Source organism: Guyanagaster necrorhizus (genome assembly GCF_019112545.1).
Source record: "Guyanagaster necrorhizus MCA 3950 unplaced genomic scaffold BT62scaffold_60, whole genome shotgun sequence".
Taxonomy (NCBI): Eukaryota; Fungi; Basidiomycota; class Agaricomycetes; order Agaricales; family Physalacriaceae; genus Guyanagaster; species Guyanagaster necrorhizus.
This window is the reverse complement of record NW_025064939.1, coordinates 48,575-73,379: the sequence shown is the minus strand read 5'-3', so window position 1 is coordinate 73,379 and position 24,805 is coordinate 48,575. Positions and strand designations below refer to the sequence as shown.

Below are 24,805 nucleotides of genomic sequence, written 5' to 3'. Positions count from 1 at the left end.
ATGAGTATCTCAGATTTGATATAAATCGTCGTTTCGTCCCGCTATCCTACTCGTAAACACGGAAATGATGTATATACATCGAGAATGAAACCGACTTCCTGCAATTGGTGTTCTCATGACGAGTGCGTATTTCTTCTTTATCAGTACTGTGCTTGTGTCGATGGGCGTTCCTCATCACTTGCCGAGGACAGGGAAGCTATTGACTTCGTTTCTCTCCAACTCGGACCGTTCACACGACAGCCCGCGAAGCTCAGCGATCCTGCGTTCCACATGAAGATGAGAACAATAATAAGTAATAATTGTCCAAAAGGCTTCTGTACTTGTCTCGATGAAGCAGTCCTCCAAATGCGTCAGAGTATGAGCAGCGCCTTCTGATATATCCTACTGTCTCACCCTTCTCACCTTCCACTTCGCTCCATCCTTCTCCCTTACCAAAACGACGACCTTCCCAAGCCCATCCTCCCAATGATCCATTCTCCTCAGCTTCGCGCACTTCCAAGCCAGCAAGCTTGCCACTTCGTCGTTCTTACGGAACCTGCTACGATCCGCCATAGAAGTCGAAGAGACCGAAGCTGAAGCCTCGTAGAAGAACTTCACCCCATGGAACGCCACCAACTCGGGTAGTCCTGTTAGTAGGTTCGCCCATTCGACTACCCCAGCCAGGTTCTGTCCGCCGCTGAGTTTCTTTCCGATATCGAGCCAAGAGAGCATGGGCGAGCTCTCGACGAGCCGGCGGATATCGTCCATATCATTCCAACCTCTGAGCTCCATTTTCTTTATGGACCCTCCGAAGAGCTTGAGGCTGGAGAGGAAAGCGTCGCACGAACCGGAAAGGCGTGCACCTCTGATTGTCTCTAGTGGACGGGGCTCTTCCGACGGGCATGATAGGATCGCAGTGACGACGTCTTTGTGTGCTGTGAGCTCTCGGAGACGCGGCAGTGAGTTGGCGTATAATGCAATTGGGGACATGTCGATGTTAAGGACCTCCAAGCTAGGGTGGGCGGATATGAAGGCGGATGCCGCGTCACTGGCGCCGCGGAGGTTTGTAAGGGTTAGCGTAGTGAGGCAAGGCCATCGACCGTACAAGAACAGTTCATCTGCAGGTATGTGGGCGGCGAATGGGGGCCGGGGACGCGCGTAGGATATGTTGAGATCCTGAATCGTGTTAAAAGAGATAAGGCCAAATTTTGGGAAAGATACTTACCTCGAGATTGGGGCAGTGGTTGAGCATGTCTTTGATACGACCCAGCTCTGGATTCTGACATGAGCCATAGATGTGCTTCGTGGATTGGAACGACGCGGTTTTGACAGATGGAAGCTAAAGGTAGTAAGGATTAGAGAAAAGATGGTCATAGCAGGTGAAGACTCACGACGAGAGAACGAGCCACCTGAGTATCTTCACCGGATGTCGGGCCGAAGATCATATTATCGTTGATCCTGACTTCAGATAACGAATGGCACTTCAATAAAGTTGGCCAAACATTATCAATCGAGATCGGAGAGTGGTTACACGACCACACGAACGAGTTAAGTGTAGTCATCTTCGTCAATGCCGAGACGAGATACCTCTCCTGCCTTTCATGCATTCCCAGCTCGTCATCGGTCGACTCCAAGTCCGTATCCGTGCCTATAACTCCACCAGGTATCCGTATAGCTTCCACAGACGACTCTCATCTAGAATCTCCAGCCTCCTGACGTTTTTTGCCAAAGATCGATTGACGATCAAGTGGTTCCACACACTGATCGAGCTGACCTTGCATCGCAGGACTCGATAGTCCAAATGCCGGGGCACAACGATATCGTGCATACGCTGGCAAGACAAAGCAAGCGATAACAAATCTTGCTTCGAATCGATGTGGAAGACGATGGCGTCGAGAATCTCGGTGGGCTGACGCGTAATGAGGATCCGCCGGGAAGGGGACTCGTCGCCAATGTAGGGCTCGACAATCATGAGGAGGTGGAGCGAGAGTTTGTATTGACACCCTCCAAGACGCGAAGCTAAGGATCCCAGAAGGCCTGCGAGAACATTGAACGCGCGAAATGGGTCCGTGCGGTCGTAGGACCCTAGATGGGTATCAATAGAGAGGACGGCTTTTCGCTGCCGTCCCCTTCCGGGACGGAGAGACGGTTTGCTCTTGGAGGCCATGGAACAAGCGAAAGGGATTCTGCGGCAGTGCAGCAGCGTACGAAGAGCACTGCTCGGTTGTCAGTCGTCAAGCTGACCCTGAGCAATCGCGGCAATTAACGAATGGTTCCCACACGACTTGATTAAGGACCAGACCTGTCGTTTGAGGTCGTGACTTCCGCGATATCCGTGAATCACATGTGCAACGCACAATGCAACTGTGCATTGGAGGACCGTTGCACTTTTCGATAGTTCATCCAGCAAGAATTGTCTAGCCAATTATCATATGTCTCTGGACGCAGTTATGATCAGAATACTTCAGAATCTAGACCGGGGGGATTTGTATCCAAGTCTCATAGATACAGGAAATTTGAGATAACGTGCCTGGGCGCCCACAGCACCCCTGTCGTATTCCAGTCAAGACGGTATAAAAACGCCGCAAAGGTCCCGGAAATCATCAGAGGGACCGAAAACATAGGGATGATGGAATGCCTTAGATCAAGGGAATAGATCCATCAAGTTTTGATTCAGGCAAGAAGAATATCTGGCACTAACTTGATCGAGAGCTCGAGTACCTCAGGCGTTTATCTTGAAATGGTCTTGAGAGGCGATCCTGAGAAGAGTCAGTCCGGACCGGTGGTCGGTCCTTCAACCTTATCTCCCGTTTGACTTCCGCCATCGCGTCAAGTGTCCGTGCGCATTCTGGCGTATCCTCACTCGCACGTTCGTCGCAAGTCTTTCTCCAGGCAGTGTCCTTTGGTTATCGTTGTTCTCGTGAGTGGAGCTTCTAGTCCTCTTACCTCATTGAATTGTCGCATAGAAACTCATCGGTGAATAGCTGTTGCGAGGTCAACATTTCAGCTAGCCTATAATTGACCTTTCAGTGGCCCTCTTACTATCTACTATCTTCTGACCGCAGTTCAGACTGAGACAGTCATCCATTCATATTTTTCATATGCCCCGAAGACTCGGTTGGAACCTATTTCAACCCTGAACGAATGTCTAGGTTTTTTCACTCGAGAATCCAAAAAAACCTGTACCTTAATGGCGCTGCTCTTCTTCTCGTCCTGGAAGCCAATGCAAATACAGGTGAGTAGCTCTTTCCTAGAATACGCTACGCTTCTAATATTTCCGTTCCTTTATTGCAGTACCTCTTCTTATTCACCTTTCCATTCTCACGCATCTCTTACTTTCACTGGCACATGGCTGTATCATGATATGCGAAACTCAGATCGCGTCATGCTTGTTCTAACTTAATCATTTCTGCGAAGTTATTCAACCATCAACACGAGTACGGGATACGTCGCTGCTCACAGCGTCTGCCACTTAGTATAGATAACCTTGTTTTCGGTGTGATTCTCATATCCGTCGAAAGAACTAACGTTGATCTTGTATTTTTCGACAGGTCCTTCATCCCCAACTGGAATTCCACAACATGCAGACACTTTGTTCTGGTCCTACGCTGATTTAGTTTTCCCGGTCGTGCGAATTTGAAAAGACTATCATCGTGCTTACTGGTTATTGATAGAGGAAGAGGGGGAGATTTTATTCTAGTCAGTGTCCCTGAGGAGGAACAGACAGGACCGTTCTATTTCTAGGTGCCACTGCTATATCCATCGTTAGCCCGGTTCTCCATTGTGGGTGTTTTCCTTGATCACCTTATCCAGCATTTCCCATCGTTACTCTAGATGCTGCACGAGCGGCAGACGTGAGTAAATGCTTTTCTTCGACTTCCATGACATTTGAATTTCTAACACCTCCTAATTACGAGGTTGTGCGCAAGATTATCAGAGACCAGATATGCCTACTTTATCTCTTGTTAGTTTGTAAGCTTAACGAGTCTTTCAGTTATAATAAACCAAGCTGAGATCACTGCTGCACCGCGGAAAGAACCAGTGTAACACTTATTTCACGTTCAAATCACACTTCTTCTGTACATTCCGAAAGTTCTCATCTGTCGCTCCCACACATGTGTTTTTGTCTTGAGAATTATCACTAAGTATTCCACATTTAAAACTATTGACGAAAACAGATCTAGAATCGTTCCATAAAGTCAGTTCAGATTTATTTCTACACCTCCTCTGCTTCCTATCCGAATAGTAAAATATTACGCACAGCTAGAATTTCAGATACTAATTTGAAGACCGCATCCCTCTTGTTACTGCTAATTTATTTGCTAAAGGATACTTTTAGTCTGAAAGAACAAGATTTGTCTGTCAATTAACCGGCCGGTGGCCAGCCCCAAAATGATATTTATCTTAGGGTTCGTTTAACTCTGTGGCTGGGAATCGAACACAGCTTTCTCACGGGCATTCAATGTGATGAAAATTCCATGACAACCATGTGGACTAACTGTTAAATGACCAGAGATTATGCCAATAGGGGTTATGGGTTTCAAGTGTGTCAAACCCAGCACTGGCAAAGAAGGCTGCAAATGGGAGACAGTGTAGGTAGTCAGTCATTGTTGGCTGTAGAACAGAGAGTGGAATTGCAAGGAAGAGGGAGATCCCCCCCATGCAGTGAGCTGTAGCTACTTATGTACTACACTATGTAAGTGGCATAATCATAATTGTAACATACAATAGAATGAACAATGAGAGTGATACAAGACCATATAACTAAGCCAATGAGCAGAGTCTAGTGGTACAAATCCCCTACACTAGTATGATTCATCATCAGGAAGACTTGAAGATTTTGATTATAGAAGATAGCCAGGAGAATAGATTTGTTGCAAGCATTGAAGAAAGGTCATACTGGAGAAAGCCAAAACAGATCAGAAAAATCCATGCATAACTGCTATCCTCTAGATGGTCATTGCTTTCTTCAATTTATTGTCCATGTCACTCATAATCCACCATTCCCTAGGACTGAAGGGATATGCCACATTTTTCTCCACTTTCTACACTAATTTTTCAGACAAAAAGTTTTGATCTTAGCTCTCAAAAGCTGGCTTGTGATCATTCTAGGGTGCTCTACTTGATACCTTGACCTTACCAATTTCATTGTGGGTAATCTATCCTAGCCATAAGTTTGCAATTACCAGTACACCTAGTAAATTGGCTGGTGAACTCATTCCACTCACTGATTCCTTGCTTATTATAACTTTATTCCTTTTCTGTCTATCTGAAATCAATCAAAGATTTTGATAATACTAAAATAAGCAGTCATCTAAGGCTTTATCCCTACTCCCTATATGAACAGTGACACATACTGAACTTTTCTGTGATAATTTTAAGACCATCTAGCCATTCTTATTTTTGCTAATGAATATTTTAAGCTGAAGGAAACAAGGATCAGTGTCACTGATTATTCAGACAGCCAAAAAATCATGTGTCAACCATTAAACTCTGGCTGGAGCCAAACCCAGCTTTATTATGGCATGCACATGCACCAACTAATATACTAGCAGAGGTTATAGATTTAAACTAGATGGCAATTATAAAATAACAAAGTTTTTCACAAGTATCCACTATCATCTTAGACAGGAAATTCAAAGTAATAACCTTCAGAATAAATACAGATATTGCATGTCATAGTGCTTCTCTCACTAAAACAATGATCTATGACTTGAGGAGCCTGATGCCATCCATACTCTAGTCTTTAGTTGTTTATATCCTTCTTATGAATATGGCCTTCATAGATCATCTTTTTTCTGTTCTTGACATGATAGATTAGGCTCTCAAATTTTTATCCACTCATATTCATGAACATGAACTCTATCTTCTAAGATAACACTGTATTCTTCATTCTCTCTTTTCTATTTTAGTTCTTGTCTTGAACTCAGCTCTACTCTTATCTCTGTGGCACTGAAAAAAAAAATCTACTCACTACTGCCATTCTTTCAAAAACATTTAATCAAGAATATTAAGTAATAGAAATGAAGCTCTGGCTCCAGTTATCCACACTAAAATCATTGGAACTATGATATCCCACTTAGTCCTCTTTCCTCTATATTCTTGTTTTAATATTCTTTGTGATAAACTCTAAATTAACATTCTCTCACATAGGCTTCTCTCTGAGATTCACTTCATATATCTCTTCTTTCTTTGTCATATAAAGACCTCTAAGATCTAAATCAATCACAAGCATTCTATGAGTCTGAGAGTTCTCAAATAGAAAATATCTAGACAATGTCACCACTAATCACTAGTCACTATAGCACTGTATTCTCTTTTAATACTGTCTCTTGTACTTTGCTCTTGCTCTTCTTGCTGCTTGACCATCAACATTCACAGTGTATTCTTAATTATTGGTCTCTGTGTGAGCACACATTTAATTATATAAAATTTTCAGAATATTAATGTCTCATATTTTTAATATTATAAGAAAAGACTCCAATAATCTATGGAGGCATCCTTTAATCTTGGCTCATTCTGAAAAAACTTCAAGCAGAGAGAATCAACTAGAGAGAGAGGGACTTGCAATATGCAAATAATTCCAACAGTTCTGCTCACTTATTCATAATGGATCTCTCTATTTTTTGTGTAATCATAAATGTCTCTGTCTATGTAGTGTCTCACTGACTTGATCAGTAGGTAAGTAATTCTCATTTCCTTGACCTCCTCCTGGTATTATCTATCTTAGCTAGTAATTCTTCTCAAAATCTTCTGCCCCACACTCTAATCTCTCATTGGATCCATCTTTTCCATATTTCTATATGTGAATATGCTCTCTCAATGTTATAACCACATATTCTCTTGCTGGTGTCATCACATTTAATTGATCAGTCACTCCTATTATCATCTAACATGAATCTTTTTTTGTATGCTATAACAGTGTCAGGTGATAACCAAACAATCACAAATGCTTAGCACTGCAACTACTGGGATCTGACACTAACTGATAATAATGCAAGATGATAAGAATGATAATATAAAGAATGATGATAAGCAGAATGAGATAGAGGGATTGATAGACTACAGCTGCCAGCATAAGAACTGAATCAGTAGCCACACTGAGAGTCTAAGAGTGTGATGAGTAAGAATTAACCTTAACTTGAGACTATAGTACATCACTGTAAACTATTGACTTAAATACTGTTCAGAAATGTCTTAGGTCTATAGACAACTATTGTCTCACTGTCATGCCTAATACTTATTGTCCAATGACAATACTCTCTATGCTGTGTGGTCATGCTATTGTATGCTCACAGTATAATTTTTACAGTGAGAGTTGCATGAGTCACAGTTGTCCTGATAAAGATCACACTGTTGCACAGTCATCCTGTGTGGTCAGCATGCTGATGCTGGCTGTATATCATATTTCAATGAGTAAGGGACAGTATAATATCATCATGCATGTGTCATTCATAGTTTCATATTGCTTTGTCAAAGTTTCTCTGTGGCTGAGGCTGACTTCATCAGAGATCATCAGAATTTTATAAGCATCAGCCTGCTGTTACAAATTTTCTGCTTATCTTATCTTATCAAGTGTCTATCTAATATTGGATGCTTACTCTATATTTATCTGGCTGGACCAGTAACTATGACTATATCAGATAACTCATGCTATTATGCTATAGCTTGCAACTAATGCCTCACCAACAGACAACATTTATTGTTTCATATCTGTATCACATGCTCTTTATTCTCAAACCACAAACAGACATAGTAAGTAGGACTATATTCATCACACTCAGAAATGTATATAAGTAGTCTAGCTCTTGCTATAATAGACTCAGCTTTGAGCTAAAGTTTACTCTATACTACTCACTCTTGAGCCTATGTACAAATACCTTGATTCTCACAATGAGTAAAATGCCAGAGGTGGACTCCAGTGTGATTGTACAAACATGATACAAGGCTGGTTTATCATGAGTTCAGCTCATATGATGCTTAGGTCTAACAATTAGCTCAAAGCTTGACTTACTCTTCTCTCAGCTATCACTGAGAGTACTGTATGGAATCCATCCTTTACTTTGCTATCACAGTCTTCATCACTGCCTTCATGATAACCCTGCTATTTGTTTATACCTTCTATATCTACAGGTGGAAAGTATACAACTAGTATCATTGACTACTAAATCATTAGAACACTTACTAACAAAACACTCAGCTTCCCCAAACCCATTCTCACCTCTGCTGCTACAGAGTTATTGGCCAATATGAGTTCAAAGCATTGGGACTCACCATCCATCTTCTCTGCTGGATCAAAGAGACCTGCCTCCCAGATGAGCAGGAAGTCCCACTTCCTGCAGAAAATACAGAACTCAGTACCATAGATAATAGTGCTGAGAGAGGAAACATTCTCTGAAGAAAGTAGAGCAAATAAATGCCACCAGTTGAGATCTCCACTCTGGACTCTGAAAATGAACAACCAAGCCTGGCAGGTGCAAGCCAGCTTGGAGGACTCTCAGCTCCACATATATCTGGCAGCCCTATTGTCTTATCAGATGATGACAGCAGCCCTCCACCATCATGACCATGAAGAACTCCCCTTCTGATGACTTCAGTTCTGAAGCCTCAAATGCCACTATCAGAGGTGACAGCAAAGTCTCTTATAGACTAATATCAGAATGAGTATTGAGCAAGAAATTAACTCCTTCTTCTCTCTACTCTCCCTTCACAATAATGAAATTCTCTTCACAAGGGCTGTTGAAGAGGCTCTATAAACTGTATGAGCTGCAGCAGCTCATACTTATGCCACCTCCCAGGAATGATGACTTCAAAATTGATTGGATGCTCACAGATAATGAGAAGAGAAACTGGCCTGAGAACTTCTCAAGCAAGATGGAATCATCAACAATGAACAAAGGGAAACCCTCACCTCATTCACTTATGCATACCAACAATGAACCACAAACCCCATGCTAATCACTCTGCCCTGTCTCTCTTACCAACAATCTATGAGACCAATTACTTCCATCTGCCTCCTCACCACCACCAGTGGCAAGGATGAACATACCTGGTAAATCCACTGGGGTATCAACCTCAATCTCTGATGTCACTACTAGGTTCAGGAGGAATATGACAAAAGGCTGGCCTGAGTGAAAAAAAGTGACCACTGAATCTGAGAAGTAATAGAGCAGGAAGGAAGAGAGAAAATGGCTAGATGAAGAGTATCAGAAGATTTGGAGGGAAATGACATGCATTCTGCTCACTGAAGCATTATGGCACATGATGAATTTGAGATGCAGATAGGCCAAACTGATATGGGTAGGAGAGTAGAAGGAAATTTTTCAATACAGTGTTATGGCAACAGCTGTTTTTAAATTCAACATGCAGTACTCTTCTCACTCTTACCAGACATGTTCCCCCTATGAAATCAGATGAAGCCTCAAACTCTTAATTGCAAGCCCTTCACCATTGCCTAGCATGCCAAACCTCTGGGCATATAGACTCTGCCTACATGCTAGACAAGGCCAAGACTCTGACAGTACTACCAGACCATCAGGAAAGGCATCAGAGAAGCTGCAACCACTTCCTTCACCTCTGTTGAAAATGCCACCAATGCTCTTGAGTCTGGCAAGCTCAGCAGCAACTCCTGCAGATAACTAAAGTCTATAGCCCCTACCACAGCCACCTCCATGATGGCAGCTGTCAGACCTCTCTCACCAATCCACTGGTGCCATTGGAGACAGTGACCCCTGGTCTGCTTATAAACTAAATCTGGTCTATAAACCAGAAATGTTCAAAGGGCCCATGAAGATCTTGACCAGTTCATCACTGACTGTAGACTCTATTTTGAGGTGCACTGTGCATACCTTATCCTGGACTCCCACTGAATTGCATTTACAGTCTCCCACTTTAAAAGAAAGGCCAAGAACTAATAGATACTCCAACAGGCAGAATATTTCAGTCACAGTTGGTGTTAAGCCCAGGTTACATGTGACCTAAACACATGATAAACTGATGCTGTATTGGGTTCATACAGTTATGTTAGAGTTCACTATATGTGTTATCTAAGCATTGTGCTTCAAGGCCAAGATGAGTCAGCTCAAGATTAAGTAGCATAGAATAAACTTTAGCTCAAAGCTGGGTATATACAGCAAGAGCTATACTACTTATATCCTGTTTGAGTTCTTGAATAATTATAGACCTACTAATTGTGTGTTACTGTGATACAGTGCCCATTGTCTCTGGTCATTGGTGTTGGTACAATACAGTATTGTCAGTCATTGAGGTGCTCATCATCACTTGAAGATGATGATATGGGTGGCCTATTTATGTGTAAGCATATCTCATGCCTGTGCATAAGCATCTATAACTGATAGCTGCTCTGAATAATCAAAGATAGAGGTTGAGAAAAGAAAATAAAAGAAAAAGAAGTCAGAAATCATAACAGTTAGAGCTATCACTGATTCTCTTTCTAGAAAAGATTTTAAGAGAATCTCTGAAAAAAGTTCACTGACTCTGCCATCACCAACATACATCAGAAAAAGATGTATAAACTCCAGTAAGAATTGCAGACAGCAACTAAGTACTTCTAAGACCTCAAGTATGAGGCCAAGTTAGCTGGCCTATTAAATTACAAGGCTGACTGAAGACACTTAGTCACTGCCCTCAAACAAGATGTCTACCAAAGCCACATCAAGATGATCAGCATTATCAGTATAAATTTGCTGAAGGAGTATGACCAATGGAAGGAACAGATTCAAATTATAGATTGAAAATGACAGCATAAGCAAGTACAGGATGCTAGAATCTACACTGGCACTGATATCAGACTCTAAATAATAAAAAAACTAAAAAGTCTGCTTCAGAACCCAAGCCTGCTACCCATTTGACCTCTGGTAATAAAGTGGCAGATATGGGTATGACTTTTGGGGGCCAGAGAAAGCCAATAGACACTGACAAAATGAAGAAGAGAAAGTGTTTCAACTGTAGAGAAAAAAGACACTTAGCAAAGAACTGCCTGAAGAAGAGGATGCATGAAGAGATTCATGCTCAGATTGAAAAGTTGCAGCAGGAAGCAGGCACTGAAGAGGTTTTGCATATGTGCAAGATGGAAACTGACACAGCAAACAGCATGATCTCCAATGACCAAGCATAATTTGACAAACTCTGTGATCAACCTAGCTTGGTTGTAGGTTCTGTCTATATTGTAAACTGAGATTGGAGCAGCAGTTGATTTGGTTGAAAGATGATTTCATATGATGTAGTTTTGATTGATTAAGCTCTTAGTACAGCCACTGTCAATCAGAGCTATAGCTGCATAGATAGTGCCCTTATAGTGTCTCAATCTGGATTTTGATTAATAGATCTCACTCTTAGGTCTTTATTCACTGAATATACCATTTGAGTTCACACAGTTCATCAAGCCACTTGAGTGCTTGACTTCATTCTATCTCTCTCATGTCTTCTATTATCTTATCAGTCACTTCCTCAGTTTGTGCTTTGTGTACCCAACTCTTGAGTATGGTCTTCACCTCTTCTTTTGTCCAGGCATTCTTGATAGTGTGTCAGTTCCACTCTGTCTCAAATGGTTTTAGCCTTCCAGTGTCAGTAGGCACTGGAGGCTCTCTATCTCTTATTAGGCCTCCAGGCACTTGAGTCTTCAGTTTTGGTGTTAGACCTAAACATCATGCAAGTGGAAACTCATGATAAATTGGTGCTGTATTGTGCTTGTACAGTTATACTAGAGTCCACCTTTAGTGTTTGATTCAGTGTGAATGTTTCAAGATGTTGCAAGTGGCTCAGGAGTGTGTGATATAGAATAAACTTTAGCTCAAAGCTGAGTCTACTATGGCAAGAGCTATACTACTTATATATATTTGGGCCTATGATAAATATAGTCTGTCCTATTGTGGCTGTCTGAGGGTTTAAACTAAAGAATGTGTTATGAGTGCATAAAACAATAAAGTACATATGTTGTTGAGATGTTTCTCATGAGTCACAGTATAATAGTGCAAGTTGTTCAATATAAGCATGGTTATACTGATCTGGCTGGGTAGATAGTGGAGAAGTGCCTATGATTAGATGAGCATCTAATAAGATAAGATAAGCAGAAAAATCATAACAGTCAGAGGTTTTTGTTTAGGCAATTCTTTTAGTTCAGTTGATACTGAAGTGGAATTAGGTATATTCAAATGCACATGTAATTTACTTGTATCTACAGGCATAGTATGAGTCTAACCAGCAGCTATTGACAATATACCATTAAGTCCTTGAGCAGAACAAGTGGAATTGCTCACTGGTCAGCCTTGTCTTTTACTTTCTTGATCTTTGATTCTTCCTCATTTGATTCCTTCATAGCATCTGCCTTCTTTTGCAATTCTGCAATTTGAGCTCATATCTTGTCTCATGTCCTCTTCTTCAGACAGTTTCTTAGTAGATGTCTTTTCTTCCTGTGATTGAAACATTTTCCTCCCTTCTTCATTCAGTCAATATTTATTGGCTTTCTCTTCTCTCTATGATTTTCAAAGCTGTCTTTTTCTCTCTGGATGAGCTCATCACACTGGGGCCTGATGCCTTTTGAGTTCCAGAATTATTCTTGGAGTGACTGCTGAATCTGGTTTTCTTATTGTGGATCTGGTTTATAGAGTTGGTCACCTTCTGTCACTATTACTCTTAGTTCATGATAGTGATCCACTCTTTCCAAGCATCATACCCTTTCAGAATATTGACACCAATATTGGTGATCATGCTGGTGTATGACTGAGAGACATCAACTTTCAGCGCAGTAACCATGTGCTCTTCTTTGCCTGTATCATGGAGAAGGACAGCTAACTGAGTGAGATATTTGAGGTCTCTAAAATATTCATTGGCAGTTTTATCATCCATTTGGAGTTCATATATCTTTGCTTTATGGATGTCTTTTACTGCTAATGTGTTTGGTAATAGTTAAGTGACTAAAGGGAGTAAATGAGGAGTGAACTCTCAATATTAATACCTAACTACTCAATACACTATCACTAAATATAGTTGAGGTCAGTTATTGAGTATGATAGAAGCACTTTGCAGTCTTAAATAAATAAGAGAAACAGTTGATAAAGATTATTATTCAGTCTTATCTCACTCTCTAAGATGTAATACTTATGAGAGTAGATTATTGCAATGTTTAAGTACAATTAGAACTTAGAATCAATGCACAATTGCACTTCAGATCAACTTAGAATATTCTGAAATCCAATGAACTCTAAAACTGAAATACTAGGTCTATCAAGCACTTAGGCTTAACTAGCTATGCTCTTGGCTAGCTAGCAGTCCTTAAAACTGAAGAACTTGTATTCTGACACTGAAACTCTTCTATTTTATAATCTAAATTAATCCAAAACTAATATACTGTTAATATTCCAATCCTATCTTTTCTAAGTGACTAGGCAACTTAAATAGTTATTAAGTTGAAGCAGAACTCAAAAACCATTGTCCCAGGGACTAACTACAGTGAGCTAAGAGGCTTGAACACAGGAGGTGGGTTGCTTACTACTATTTTCCCCCTTCTCTACTTTTATATGTCAAAAACAGATACACAACCTATAAATAAAGTGTCTAAAATAATATTTCTCCTGTCTAGACTAACATCAGGCCATTATTTCAGCTTGGCAGCATTCCTGGATTCCTCTAGGACTACTCAGACCTGTCTGGCCACTACACAGCTTTATTTTAGGCATATAGTGCCTGGTGGTGCCTAACTCCCTTCTATTATTCTAGAGTATTAATTAATCTCCTAGGTTATTTTTGGTGGCTGATCAATCAGACTCAACCAATCAGCCCTATCCATTCTATTCCTCTCATTTCTAAGTCCCTTAGATCACCTGATGTCTAGAAATTCTGACTTAGGCATTTTGAGTCAAAACTCAAGATGCTAACTACAGATCATTGAGTCTTATTTTCTACTGCTTCTGGATAGGATGCTATCTTGACTCAATACTCCACAAATAGCTATAGGTTTATACCTCTAGCTGCCTTAGAATATACCTGCCCTAGTGGGATATAGAATTGGCCCCATTTGAGATACCATTTCTAAGTTCAACTTAGTATTTTCCAAAATATAGTGCAGAACTTTTCTAAGTTCAAACTTAACTTTAGGATTTGTATCCTTATGCTGTGTCATTTCACAAATTCACTGTTGGACATAGTATTAGTGAGTAGCATGACTATCAGCTTGGAGCCTCAGCCATAGTCCTCAACTGGTTAATGATCTTTAGTTGCTAGCATATCCTAGTATGTTATGCAGAATTCACAAATTATAGAGCTAAATGTGTACCCAGCATATCACCACTGAATCAGTGAATTTGTCTCTGATGGCTTCTTTGAAGATGGGCCATGAGAGCAGCTGATAGTGTCTCTGAGTAGAGGAGTATAGTTTGGTGAGGCTCATAGTCCATCAGTCCTTTACTTTGTCTTCAAAGTAAAATGCAGTAAAGGTGATGCAATAGATGTCAGCAGTGAGATAGGTGGCTTGTACTTTGAAGTACATTTTGCAATCAACTAGAAACCAGTCAATATCATCAGAGGCCTCTTTAAATAGTTGGAACTTCCACATGAGTTCTGGTTTGCACTGTATCATTGGTGCATTAGTGGCTAAGGCAGTCATTGAGTTAGAGTATTCTACAAAGAGCAGAGGTGCTCAGTTATATGGCAGTGAAGAAAGAGAGTGGAGGAACTCATCATCAGCAACAGAGCTTCTCTTGTCTACTCCTTTTTCTTTTTCTTTCTTTCTCTGGATCTATCCATTAATGATTTTAAACTTGCTAGCTTCTGGGTCTTTGTTGTTATTTTCTTCATCTATGGGCTAGTTTTCAGATTCAACCAGTGGATCAGTTAGCTTGCTGTGGCTAATTCTAGCTTTGGTGAATGTGCCTTCTTGCCTGGCAAGGAGTCAGCTGATGCTGATTGGAGGCCATTTATAATACTGGCAGATGTCAGATTTCTTGGCTGATCCTTGGTTTGAGAATACTGAGCAGGCAACAGATCAGATGGAGAGGGCCATGTATTCAGCTTGTCAGCTAGGCCTTGGGAGAGAATCCAGCATAGATCAGACTTCATGTCAGAATTGATATGGTGGCTTCAGCATGGGACACCAGAGGTACTTGGTGTTAAACAGGTAAATAGACTGTTTAGTTGCACAGTACTGTAGCATATCAATTTTTTCCTGTGAGTCTACTACTAAATACTTCTCTCCTAGAGAGATTACTTTTTATGCCACATCTGCAGTTAATGCTGCTACCCATTCTTCATACATCTTCTGAAATACTTTGTTCACTGCTTGATGAATGACTTGCTCTATTGGAAGTCCTTTCCATCTCTATTTCATATTAGCCTCAGAGATAAACACTTTCTCATGCATCAAGATCATCATCTGAACTGTCATCACTGGAGAATATAGGGGGTGGTTGAGTATCAATGTTTCAGTGGGACAGTTCTGTTCTTTCTGCTGATGTCTCTACTTGGATGTGAGCATTGCAGAGGCAGAGAGTGAGGGCCTCATTTTGTCAGATGAGATTCTCAATTCAGATTCTGTCTTAGGCTGGAGGGTGTTCACAGATAGTGCAGGGCTCCAGCATCAGAGAGTGGGTGCCACAGACTGTATGGTTATCTGGAGTATCAGGCTATAAGAGAGCAGTAAAGAAGGCCTCTGCTGATTCACTCATGGCAGAGGAATATCAGAGAGAAGAAGCTGAGTGAGCAGTGGCCCACTGGTCAGTATCAATAGAGTCCTGAGTGTGGTTGTCAATTCTGAGCTCAGGAGAGGCAGTATCTGAGGTAAGAATGATATCATCTCAGAAGTCATTTGGAAGGTCATTGAAGTGAAGGTCTGCAAGGATGTCATATCTCTCTTCTTTTTTACCTGTCAGAGTAGTTTCTTGAGGGCCATTTCTGGAGATATTTTCAGGTACAGGTTAATCAGTTGGAATGTCATGGAGGAGAAGGATAGAGGATTCATTTTATTGGTTAGCAGAAGTTCTGAGTTGGATAAAGTGGGTATAATACCAGATAATCCAGCTGCTGATAGACTGATTTCTGTGACAAATGAGAATTAAGGCAAAAAGCCTAAGGAAGGTGCTAATGATGGCACTCAAGAGCTTAAAGAAGTTGAGAGTGATATTAGGGGTTGGCTGCATTTGTCACAATTTTTGCCCCTAAATCATGACCTGCCAGTGCTTAGTAAGCAGATGCTTATCAATCTTGACCTCAGGCTGACCTTAGAAAAGATGATGAAGATATGATGACACCATGACTATGCCTTATTTATTGATGCACAATAAGATGACAAGAAACAATATGATAACTATTGCTATCCCATATCTTGAACACAATAGGAACTGTGGCATATGGAAAACTCACTATAGCAATAGTATAGCAGAGTGACAATAACAAACAAAAGCAAGGGCACAGTCATTGTTATCTCAGACAATAAGCAGAGAGTATGAAGAGCAGACAATAGTCACCTGTAGAGCATAGGATTCTTTAGACAGTATTTAAGGCAGTAGTACACACTGATATATCTCAGTCCTGAGCTGAGGTTTAATACACCTACTATACTCTCTGAGTACCTGATGCAAATACTCTTGCCATAACAGCAGACTATATCTATCAGCCACAACCCTTCATCCCTCTCTATGAAATCCTTATAGCTTACCTCATCATTCTCATCATACTTTTATGTCAAAATCAGACCCAGACTCAGAATCTAGAATTGGACCCAGCAGAAGTGGTGCTAGAGATTTGTGAGTGTTAGTGGAAGTCTAACAATTAGCTCAAGACTTCACACACTCTGGTCCAATGGCACATTGCCAAGGACTAGCATATAAAACTCATGCTCAGAAACATCATTGCCACCTTTATCACAGATGCTTGTCTGTTCACCACAGTAACTGGAATTATTGGATACCATGTCATATAGTTACCAAGAGAGTAAAGAAGAAGAAGGAGAGAACTGGAGGAGTGGCAGAGACAACAAAGAGTGGATCTCCTCTATCAAGTCCTCCAACCAGCACCTTATGCACTCCTGAGTCAGGAGAGCATCATCATCCAGCCATTGGCCCCAGAACCCACAGACATCAGCAGCGTGAATTACATCATCTGATCTCCAAGATCCAGAAGTGTACAAAGTGAAAGAAAAGGAGTTGAATCCCCCTCTCTTATCATCTGACTGGCAACCTCTGATAAGAAAGAGTCAGTACAAGGGGATGATGGCCATAGAAGCTGATCCTCAACCAGAAACATGGCTGCTCTCACTGCTGACTACTACCAAGGGCATATGCCAGAAGTTCTGTCTGGGCTTTACTCTAGGCAGGTGAATGAGTCCAGCCTTGCACCCAGTATGTGCTGAAGCCTTTTGATCCAAGAGCAGAATATCAGTCAGATTGTCCTTAGAGTCAATGCATATAGCCTCAGAGGGAGCAAGCCTCAGTCTGCAGAATCAGGAACATTGGATCTATACAAGCCCAGCAGAGGATATGAATATATCCTCAACTGGCAAACCTGTGTGGCAGAAGAATCTGCCTGGACATTACTGGTGGCTCAGAGAGTGGCAAATGGCAGACACCTGCTGGTTAGGCACCAGCAAAGGACTCCAATATCTTATACTGCCAGAGCACATCAGAGATCTAATGGACAGAGCATGGGCAGAAACTAAAGTAGCAGAAGCAGCACAAAATGCCAAAGAGTGCTAGGAGCCCTCATTTCCTTCCTCTTACTGCATGCCCAAATGACCTCCATCAGCAAAAAAGCAGCCTAAGCAGTTGGGGAAGCCAAAATCCTTTCCAGCAGACCCCTCAACAAGTTTCAGCCACACCCATCCATTTATTTGCCGGAGCATAGTCTGAAGATGCTGGACCCCTGGCTCTATTAGCACCCTCTGGCAAAGGAAAAGAGAGAAAAGAGCTGATAGTACTATTTTCCTCACTCCCTGAAGAACTGCTGGACCATCCTTGGTATGACCAGAGGCTGTGGTCCTTGCCTAGGCCCAAAAAGCCAGCCCTACCACTAACACTACCACTAATGCCATCTGACACTCTGCCTCTATAGGAGTCTGAAACCATAGAGCCCTGGGGAAATTTAAAGCTAACTATAGCCTGTGAGCCAGTACTATTCAAAGGAGAAAGTCTGGACTTGAAATACTTTTTCCAACAATGTGAAGTGTATTTTGAGATATACAGCACCTACTTCTCCATGAGTCCCACTGGGTTCAGCTCTCACTGAGTAATATTCTGTATAACCCAATTTGAAGGCACAGCATAAGAATAGTGGAGCTTACAGAAATAGTACTTTTATGATCATACTTTATGATCTGATGAAGAGGATCTAAGTGCACACAAGGTGAAAATGGATACAGCAGAGTGCTATCCACTGATCACATCCACACCAACACACACATAAAACTCTTAGCTCATGGAGGGATTATAATATGATTAAAGTAGCAATCAGCAAATATAGTTGTCTTCTTCAATGAATCCACTGCACATGAATGGCGATAGCATGTGTGTACAACAGTCCTAGGTCTCTCTAAGTCTCAAAGATTTTCATTTTATCAAAACAAGAGGTGGCAACAGGTGTTACCAGGCCTCAAGGCAAGGGTACTGTAGCTCAATGCAATACATCTAAACAACCCCACAACTCTCAAAAAGGTTCTAAGCACTGCTGAGATCAACTCAAAATCTCTAACACACATAATACATGACTCAAAGCTTTGCACTCTAAGCAGAAATCAATCACAAACATGTTCACTAATGCCAAAGAGCACAGATCTCTGTTCACAAGTTTCCAAACCGATCATAGACCCACAGAATTCAAACCTATGTGATCTAGAGACATAAAACACAATAAAACACTGTCCAACAGGCCAAAGGATTTGAACCTCTGCCACCTGTAGTGCCATGCATCACAAATACCTCAAAAACTCAAGATGATGTCCTTCAGACACCACTCTCTTATTCTCAGGTTAGAGCACAATCTAAAACCTCTTATCAAACTGGGTTCAAGTCCTTCATGAGCTTTGATACTCACTCAGTTCTCAGACCTCTCTCAGTGATATTCAATAATAAGTTTATTCTCTTGCCTGAAGTTACAAACACAAACCCAGAGCTAGAGTGCAAGACTTTCTGTATCCAATACACCACAACTGTGGGGGTCAGAAAACTTATATCCTACTCATACAATGCCATATTTAAATACTCTACTATAGTACTTACTAATATGATCCTACTATAGTATCTTCAAAGTGCAGGATTCCATGCCAGATCTCACTGGTATTATTCATATGCATATCACAGTTGCCACACTTATTCTCTTTTGGACTAGGACTGCTCATTGTTTTCTCACTAGCTGACATCAGCTAGCTGGCCTAGCCAGGTCTGCTTGCTTTCTTATTTCCCCAGTGACACATCTCTGACAGCAGTAAACTGTTTCAGACCCTCAGGGTTATCTCCCATGTCTGGAGTAAGCCACAATGGCTTGTTCTCTTTTTCAGTATCTTGACATTCCATCCAGCTCACAAAATGCACCGCTTCTGGTCTGACATGTATCAATTAACCAATCCAATAGGTATGTATCATACCTTGGTATAATGTGGAGTCTCTTGCTGTGTTACACAGGCTAAGGCACTATAGGTATGCATGCAAGTCTCTGAGCAGTATATGTGCTATTCATCCCTGAGAGTAGCATTTATCTATCTATTTCTTTGTTGCCATCATTTTATTTCTCTGTTCAACACCCCATTATTTAGATACCTTTCTTTAGGTCTCAGTTCTCTGTTCTAAAGCATGTTCCATCAGTGCATTAATGGCTGTGGATCCTTGATCAATGTGATCAGAATTGCTGATCATATTTTGATCATATTCTTTTTATTTTTAGCATATCCCCTTGTAATGGTATTGGCACATTTAGGGCCAAGCACTGGGATCTCACATGCAGTCTAACCCCTCTGGTATTAGTCTGCTACTAGGCCATGCACTCTGCTCATTGTTACTTCAGTTTAGCCTTATGATGGTTAGGTTTCTGTGTCCTCTTATCCTATTCTCAGTTACATGCTTACTGGACTGAAATGCAGTCTATGTATTCTCAATTTTTGCAATTTTGCATGCCTGAACATGGAGAGGGTGTGTCACTGCAGACATCAATTGATTACAGCCTGGGTAGTCAGACACTATCAGTCTTTCCAACACATCCAACAAATACTATAAAATGTCACTCCCAATCTCCCCTTTCACAACATCTCTCCTTCTGCCAGAGCCTCCTTCCAGCCTGCATCTGGAGCCATACCCAAAGCTGGGACTAGTCATGTGAATGAAGAGGGTGCTGAGGAAGAAGAAGAATCCCAACCAACAGATAAATCCTCTCAAACAACTGGCAGACACAATGAGCATCAGAATACAGAGTTCTGAAACCCTTGGGTCCTGCTGCACCTCTCTCCACTCCCAGACTATAAAGATGAGAACCTCTCCAACAACTTCTTTGAGGAGTCATCATCTCCAGAACCATCCACCACCCCCCATGAGCCCAGCATTGGTAACTATGTTGAGGACTCCATTAATGAGGTTGCAAGACTTGCAGAAAGAGATTCTAGGTATGTCACTCCTTGAGAAAGCCTCATCCCCTCAACCTCTAGTTCCTTTCCCTTAACACTCAGCTACTTCAGAAAAACCAGCATCTACTACTCTGCAAGAATGAAAGTCAAGCAGTGAGAAAGGAAAGACTATGACCCCTTGGAGGAGAAGTGAGAGCATCTTGAGCAGAAGGCCAACAAGAAGGCTGACCAATGAGAGTGAGAGGCTGACAAGGCCTACTATAACTATCAGTACTAACAACAAACCAGAGCAGTATAAGCAGCAGAGTGGGGATCAGCTTTCCCTGACTATTACAAATTATATGAGAGAGGCAAAGGAGATTTATACTATGAAGGAGAAGAAGGTAGGTTCCCTGGAACCACCACTGAAGAAGCTGAGCAGATCAGAGTTGCCAATCCACCTCTCTCTAGCTCCACCAACAGTAATGACAATGGACTCTGTGAGTGGGGCCCTGACAATGAAGATGATCCATGGTCCACCAACCAATAGGCTGATGCCAAGGTATACACCACCAATAAAGCAAGGAACCTTGACAATGACTATGAGCCTCTGCCTCCTATCTACAAAGAAAGTACTAAAAGTGATGGCTCCCTGCCATCTGACACCAGCTTCATCCTTAGAGGATATAGAATCCAAGTTACCTTGAGAAGAAGGATTTCTGACCAAGCCCTCTAACAATTCCTTCATGGATGTATCACTGCCCTTTTCCTCAATGATGACTTCTACAGGGACTTCTGCCGATATAGTGAGAGAGTGAAGAGAGAGTGAGAGTGAGAGAGGAACCAGAGGGATGGAAGGCCTGGACCTTCCTAATCTTGCCAACAGTCTTCTCCTTGAACTAACACACCAGCTTATAGAAAGCTCCTCTGTGATAGTTTGAGCATCCAAGCTCTCAATTTATGACCTGCCTGCTGACCTTCTTGAGGAGAATGAGGAGGATAGTGAGGTGAAAGAGACTGACAGAGATGAGGATGAGAAAGACATCTCAGTAGAAATTGATCCATAGCTACAGTATAGTGAGTTGGATCAGGAGGCACTTGAAGAAGAAATTAATCACAACCAACAGAAGAAATTCAAAGCATTGTACTGGAACAGAATGACCTTGTTGTGGAAGAACATTAGCTGGTTAATGACCCCACTGGGCAGGAAGTATATGAAGAGCAGAGACAACAAGGAGAAAGGACATTTATTACAATATGCAGCTACTGATCACACAATTTATATTTACAACAGGACACACCCTGAGGATCAACTGAAGGGATTATCACCCTATCAGTATGAAATCCAACTCATGCTGAACACTCTGCTGGTACCACCAAAATGTGCTGAGTATATGGCACTCTCTCTTGGAAGTATCAGTAACTGACCTTCATGAAACACCATGGCCAGCTGAGAAGCTGCCATATAGACTGAATGACCCAAATATCAAGAACTCCTGCAGCCTGTCAGGTTCCAAAACCCTTGGACTGGCCAGCAAGGCCAACTATTCACCAGAGCAGAACAGGCACCAGTAGATGAGAACACTAAAAGAGATGATCCAGAAGCCACATGGCTCAGATTCACTATACAAAACAGAAAGATAGTATGAAAGAAAGCCCCACCAGAAGGAAGTCCCATTGCCAACAATGGCTCTCTACATTCACTCTCAGGGGCCTCAGCAGAATGGAAATGACCACCATTTGATGAATATCCCAATCTGATGGAGGTCATGCCCCAAAACACTGCCATGCTCTAATGTAAACCCAACCTCATCTGAACTCCCCAACTATTCAAGGGTGCATCCAATGATATTGGTTGTTTCCTCATTGACTGCAAACAATACTTTGAAGTCTATACCATCTACCTTGGTGCTGACATAAACAAGGTTGCCTTTGCTGCCTCTTACTTCAAAAGCAAGGCAAAATGCTGGTGGATCCTCATCACTCTGACTCTTTGCTCCATGACCTGCCAACATTATCACTATTCCTCTTGGACCATCTTTAAACAGATGGTCCAGAACAAATCTGTTGATCTGGCCATCCAAGAAGTCCACAAGAATAAGATGAAGGAGCTCTGCATGGGCAACAAAGTTGCTAGTGAATACTTTGATGAGTTGGAGCAACTAGGAATCTTGGCAGGGGTATGAGAGAGCACTGACAATGATGGATGAATGGTTGAGTACCTCAAGATGGAGGTACCCCTATTCTATATCAGTATGATCTCCAACATCAGCATCAATATCCTGAAGAGATACAATGCATGGAAAGCATGGATCACAGAGATGAATAAGGAGAGGCTTTGACAGAAGGCTACTGGCACCAGAGTTATGAATGAACAGAAGAAGACAGGTTTGACTTCCAACAGAAAAACCATCAGCAGAACTTCAACCAAATCCAAGACCTCACCTGTGGCTTCCTACACTGTGCAGAAGACCAGTACTGGAATGACCTACACCAGGAGTGGGAAGCTGATGGATATAGATCACCTCAAAAAGGAGGGCAAGTGTTTTAACTGTGGGCAGAAAGGACACATGTTGTGGGATTGCCTGAAGAAAAAGCACACATGAGAGGACATTTGTATGCAAATCATGGAGTTACAGAAGGAAGAAGCAGGACTCAAGGACTTGAGAACAGAATCCCAGGTTGAGGAGATAAAAGACAAGGCTGATAAGTGAGTGATTCCACTCAGTTGGCCAAAGGACTTAATGGTGTGTTAACAGTAGCTGCAGATCAGACTTAGATGCCCTCTGTAGATACTATTACTTACACACATTCAAATATACTCTAAGTTTCCCAAACTATCCACACACCTAAAGAATCACAAAAACCTAACACTCAACTGCCTATGAGCCAAACAGGGGGAGAGACCCCCACCAGCTGGCTGAAGCCATTCAAGACCAAATGGACTTGGCAGGCCATCAGTGAAGCATGAACAAAGGAGGAAGCCAAAGCCATCCTGTGAACCTGGATCCATTGAATCAGGACTGGCAAGATGAATGCCAAATTGATAAAAGAGATATCAAAGGCAGAGCAGGAGAAGGTTCTAGAGTGGTTGGATGAGTTACAAGCACCAAAGAAATTTATCCAACAGCAGAAGATGCCTGAGCAGGACCTCATGACAATGGCTCAAATACAGATGCTTACAAACTATGCAACCTTTATGGTCACTGCCCTGATCAACAGTGGCTATACTGAAAGCTCAATTAACCAGGCCTTCATTGAGGAGCATCAACTCTCCACTAAGGCCATGCCCATGCCCATTCCAGTCTACAACACTGATAGTATAAAAAATCAGGCCAGATCAATCACTGAGTTTGTAGAACTCCAATTAACCATCAGAGACCACTTGGAGAGGATTGGCCTCACTGTCACTGAACTAAAAACCAAGGAATTGTTTCTGAGACATGACTGGCTAATATGACATAACCCATTCATTAATTGAAAAACTGAGTGTATTACTTTTGCCCACTGCCACTGTTGAAAGGTTCTATTTATGCTCCCAGATAGTGACCCAGAAGATCAGTAGGATGAGGAGATGACCAATAGTGAGATGATTCTTGCTGTCAACTTAGATCCTGTGCTATGATTATGAGCAGTCCACCATGCCAATGATTTGGCAGCCAAGGCTAACCAGAAGAAAGAAGGGAGGACATTTGAGGAGATGGTATCTGAATGAGCAAGGGACTACCACAATCTATTCAAGAAGGAGAATTTTGATGAACTTTCTAACCTGAAGCCCTGGGATCACACTATCAAGCTAATACCAAATGCCAATGTGAACCTTGATTGCAAAGTCTATCCTCTTGGACATCATGAACAGGACAAACTTCACAAGTTTATCAATGAGAACCTCACCAGTGGATGGATTCAACCATCCAAATTGCTGATGGCCTCCCCCTTCTTCTTCATAAAAAAGAAGGACAGAAAACTTCAACCAGTACAGGACTATCAAAAACCAATACCCCCTACCACTCATTTCAGAACTCATAGACAAGCTCCAGGGTGTCCACTACTACATTAAACTCGACATTTGATGGGGGTACAATAATGTATGAATCAAAGAAGGGGATGAATGGAAGGCAGCATTCCACCCAAATTGAGGGCTGTTTGAACCAACTGTCATGTTCTTTGGTCTAACAAATTCTCTGGTGACCTTCCAGTGAATAATGAATGACATTTTTAAAGACCTCATTGCCACAGAGAAGGTAACAATCTATTTAAATGACATATTAATCATGTCTAAAGACTAAG

The 24,805-nt window shown here is 41.7% G+C and overlaps 1 protein-coding gene across 1 annotated transcript; it reads right to left on the bottom strand.

Annotated features, from left to right (window-relative positions):
* Nucleotides 1-174: 174 nt before the first annotated feature.
* Nucleotides 175-12,708, bottom strand: BT62DRAFT_1013379 (uncharacterized protein; the record flags this gene model as incomplete). The annotated part of the gene is made up of 9 exons (XM_043178055.1): nt 175-339; nt 403-1,155; nt 1,205-1,318; nt 1,371-1,627; nt 1,666-2,165; nt 2,224-2,281; nt 2,337-2,417; nt 2,681-2,841; nt 12,674-12,708. 9 exons carry the CDS (start codon nt 12,706-12,708, stop codon nt 175-177), a joined length of 2,124 nt encoding a protein of 707 aa, XP_043033339.1.
* Nucleotides 12,709-24,805: the final 12,097 nt, after the last annotated feature.